The 3,485-nt window shown below is 43.6% G+C and overlaps 2 protein-coding genes across 2 annotated transcripts; both read left to right on the forward strand.

Moving 5' to 3' along the window:
* Nucleotides 1–698: 698 nt before the first annotated feature.
* Nucleotides 699–2,488, forward strand: LOC140889543 (uncharacterized). Its single transcript, XM_073297258.1, has 5 exons — nt 699–982; nt 1,085–1,189; nt 1,309–1,354; nt 2,033–2,146; nt 2,234–2,488. Exons 1-5 carry the CDS (start codon nt 699–701, stop codon nt 2,486–2,488), a joined length of 804 nt encoding a protein of 267 aa, XP_073153359.1.
* A 676-nt stretch (nt 2,489–3,164) lies between these two features.
* Nucleotides 3,165–3,485, forward strand: LOC140889544 (uncharacterized). Its single transcript, XM_073297259.1, has one exon. The coding sequence runs from the start codon at nt 3,165–3,167 to the stop codon at nt 3,483–3,485; it is 321 nt and encodes a 106-aa protein (XP_073153360.1).

The raw sequence follows: 3,485 nt of genomic DNA on the forward strand, positions 1-3,485 counted from the left end.
TCTTTTGGTTTCGGTTCTAGTGGCGTGCACCACTTTGGGAAGAAGTAGGCCCAAGGAATGTGCATCTTTTGGAGGCAAGCATCCTACTGAGAGGTGTCGCAGGTCAGGAGCTTGTTACCGTTGCGAAGATATGGGTCACTTGAAGAGGGATTGTCCACAGATTACCGGAGGGTCTCCCTATGGATCTAGTTCTCAACCTTCTATTCTGCAGAGATCTCAGGGACAGTCAGTTGGGAGTACCAATCAGAGACCTCGTGTTTCTGGACAAGTGTTTGCGCTGAGTCAGGATCAGATTCAACAGGAGAACGAGGATGTCATATAAGGTATTTTTCTTTTGTGCGGTATTCCTTCATTCGTTCTCATAGACACTGGTGCATCACATTCGTTCATTTCGGCACGTTTTGTTAAGCGTCATAGATTGTTGTATGTGTCTCTAAACGTAGAAGTTTCGGTGTCTACCCCGACGGGTCATTCAGCTTTTGCTAAGAGATTAGTTTTTGGTTGTCCTTTAGTATTTAAGGTTTCTGAGATTTTAGCGAACCTTATGGTCTTGGCGATAGAGGATTTCGATTGTGTCTTGGGTATAGATCTTTTGACTGCCGATAGGGCTACTGTGGATTGCTATCAGAATATAGTACAGTTTTGCCCAGCTGAGGGTGATAGCTGGTTTTTCTACGGCAAGGGAGTGTGAAACCCTTATGCCTCTGGTCTCAGCTTTGAGGACCGGTCAGGCTTTAGAGGCGGGTGGGGAAGGATACCTCATCCATGTGATTGATATGTCTGTAGGTAACCGGCATAAAGAGGAAGTACCCATAGTTTATGAGTATCCAGATGTCTTTCCAGACGAGATTTTAGGATTTCCTCCTATCCGAGAGGTCAAGTACAAGATTGAACTTTTACCAGGGACGGTTTCAATTTCTCGAGCACCTTACCGACTGGCACCAGCAAAGATGAAAGAGTTGCAACAACAGTTGCAAGATTTGTTGGATAAGGGATATATCCGACCGAGCGTGTCACCTTGAGGAGAACCAGTTCTTTTTGTCAAAAAGAAGGATGGTTCTATGCGTCTATGTATCGACTACAGACAATTGAACCAAGCGACAGTCAAGAACAAATATCCTTTGCCACGAATTGATGATTTGTTCGACCAGCTTCAGGGTACTGCTGTGTACTCCAAGATTGATTTACGGTCAGGGTATCATCAGTTGCGTGTTCGAGATGCGGATATTTTGAAGACAAAATTTTTTACCTGATATGGTCACTATGAGTTTTTAGTGATGCCTTTTGGGTTAACAAATGCCCCTGCAGTGTTCATGGACTTAATGAACAGGGTTTTTTGCGATTTCCTAGACAAGTTTGTCGTTGTCTTCATTGACGAAATTTTGGTCTATTCGTGTAGTGTTGATGAACATGCCCACCACTTGAGAATTGTATTGCAGATTCTCCGAGAGAAGCCGTTGTATTCCAAGTTTAGAAAATGCGAGTTTTGGATTGACCAAGTAGTATTTCTTGGTCATGTGATATCTCGAGAAAGAGTATAAGTCGATCCGAGTAAGACTGAAGCTATCTTGAATTGGTCGCGCCCGACTACAGCTTTAGATATTCGTAGCTTTTTGGGATTGGTAGGATATTACCGGCGGTTTATCTAGAATTTCTCACGAATTTCTAGGCCTCTGACACAGTTGACAAGAAATTATGTTTCTTTTGTTTGGTCAAGCGAATGTGAGCAGAGCTTCAACAAGTTGAAGGGACGACTGACTACTGCACCTGTTCTCGCATTGCCATCAGGATCCGGATGATATATGGTTTACACTGATGCATCTCTTCATGGTCTAGGCTATTTGTTGACCCAAAATGGGCGTGTGATTGCCTATGCTTCTAGAAAATTGAAGACTCGTGAAGGGAACTAACCAGTGCATGATTTGGAGCTTGCAAAAATCGTGTTTGCACTGAAGATTTGGCGTCATTACTTGTATGGCGAGAAGTTCAAGATATTTTCGGACCACAAGGTTTGAAATACTTGTTCACTCAGGTAGAGGTGAACATGAGACATCGTCGATGGTTAGACCTTCTCAAGGACTACGATTGCAAGATAAAGTACCATCTCGGTACTTTTAACCCAGTGGCGGACACACTTAGCCGAAAGGTGAGTGTTAGTGCTCTCAGCATTTGTGCAAGGGCTAGCACCATTCAAGAATGTTGATCTTTGGGATTTATGTTTTGGCATAAGAAGGGACAACAGGGAATCCAGGTTTTCTCAGTACTAGCCAAGCCATCTTTGTTTGCTCAAATTCGAGAAGCGCAGTTTTCTGATTCGAAGACGCAGAAATTGGCAAGACTTGCTCAGGGAGACAACACATCTGGTTTTCATTTCCAGGCGGATGGAATTTTGTGCTTGTCTAGCAGAGTTGTGGTACCTGATGACTCAGCCTTGAGGGACGAATTTTTGTCTCAAGAACATCGTAGTAGGTTTGCCGTACACCCATGAAGTTCCAAGATGTATAAAGATCTACACACCAGATTTTGGTGGAAAGGTATGAAACATAGTTTGTATCTCGTTGTCTTGTTTGACAACAAGTTAAGGCAGAGCATCAACGACTAGGCGGTCTGATGCATAGTTTGGAAATTCCAGAATGGAAGTGGGAGCATATGACGATGGATTTTGTCACCCACTTGCCAATGACGTCCAGCCAGTTTGATGCTATATGGGTGGTTGTGGATAGGTTGTCCAAATCTTCTCATTTTATTCAGTACAACCGCGAGTACAGTTTTGATTGCATGGAAAGGTTGTACATTCGGGAAGTACTTCGATTGCATGGAGTGCCATTGAGCATTGTCAGTGATAGAGATCCAAGGTTCACCTCAAGATTTTGGGTAGCTTTCAGCGAACTTTGGGTACTACTTTGAGTCTTATCACAGCGTATCATCCAAAGACTGACGTACAGTCCGAGAGGACCATTCGGACATTAGAGGATATGTTGAGGTCTTCCGTGATGGATTTTGGATTATCATGGAAGGATCATTTGCCGATGATAGAATTTGCGTATAACAATAGCCACCACCGCAGTATTGGTATGGCACTGTTTGAGGCTCTTTACGGTCGCCGTTGTCGTAAACCCTTATTCTAGGACGAAGTAGGGGAGAGAAAAGTAGAATGACAAGAGATGGTTCAGCAAATGGTGGATAAAGTTGAACTGATTAAGAGAAGGATCAAGACTGCACAAGATAGACAGGCCAGTTACACCAACACCAAGCACAGACCTCTGCATTTTGAGGCCGTGGAGCATGTTTTCTTGAGAGTTTCGCCTTTTCGGAATGTAATGAGGTTCGGTCTCAAGGGAAAGCTAGCTCCAAGATTCATTGGTTCATTCGAGATTTTTGAAAAGGTCAGAGACGTGGCTTATCATTTGGCGCTACCGCCGTATCTATCTAGCATCCATAATGTATCCCACGTATCGCTAATTCGTCAGTATGTGGCAGATTAG

This window comes from Henckelia pumila, chromosome 3 (genome assembly GCF_033568475.1).
Source record: "Henckelia pumila isolate YLH828 chromosome 3, ASM3356847v2, whole genome shotgun sequence".
NCBI lineage: Eukaryota > Viridiplantae > Streptophyta > Magnoliopsida > Lamiales > Gesneriaceae > Henckelia > Henckelia pumila.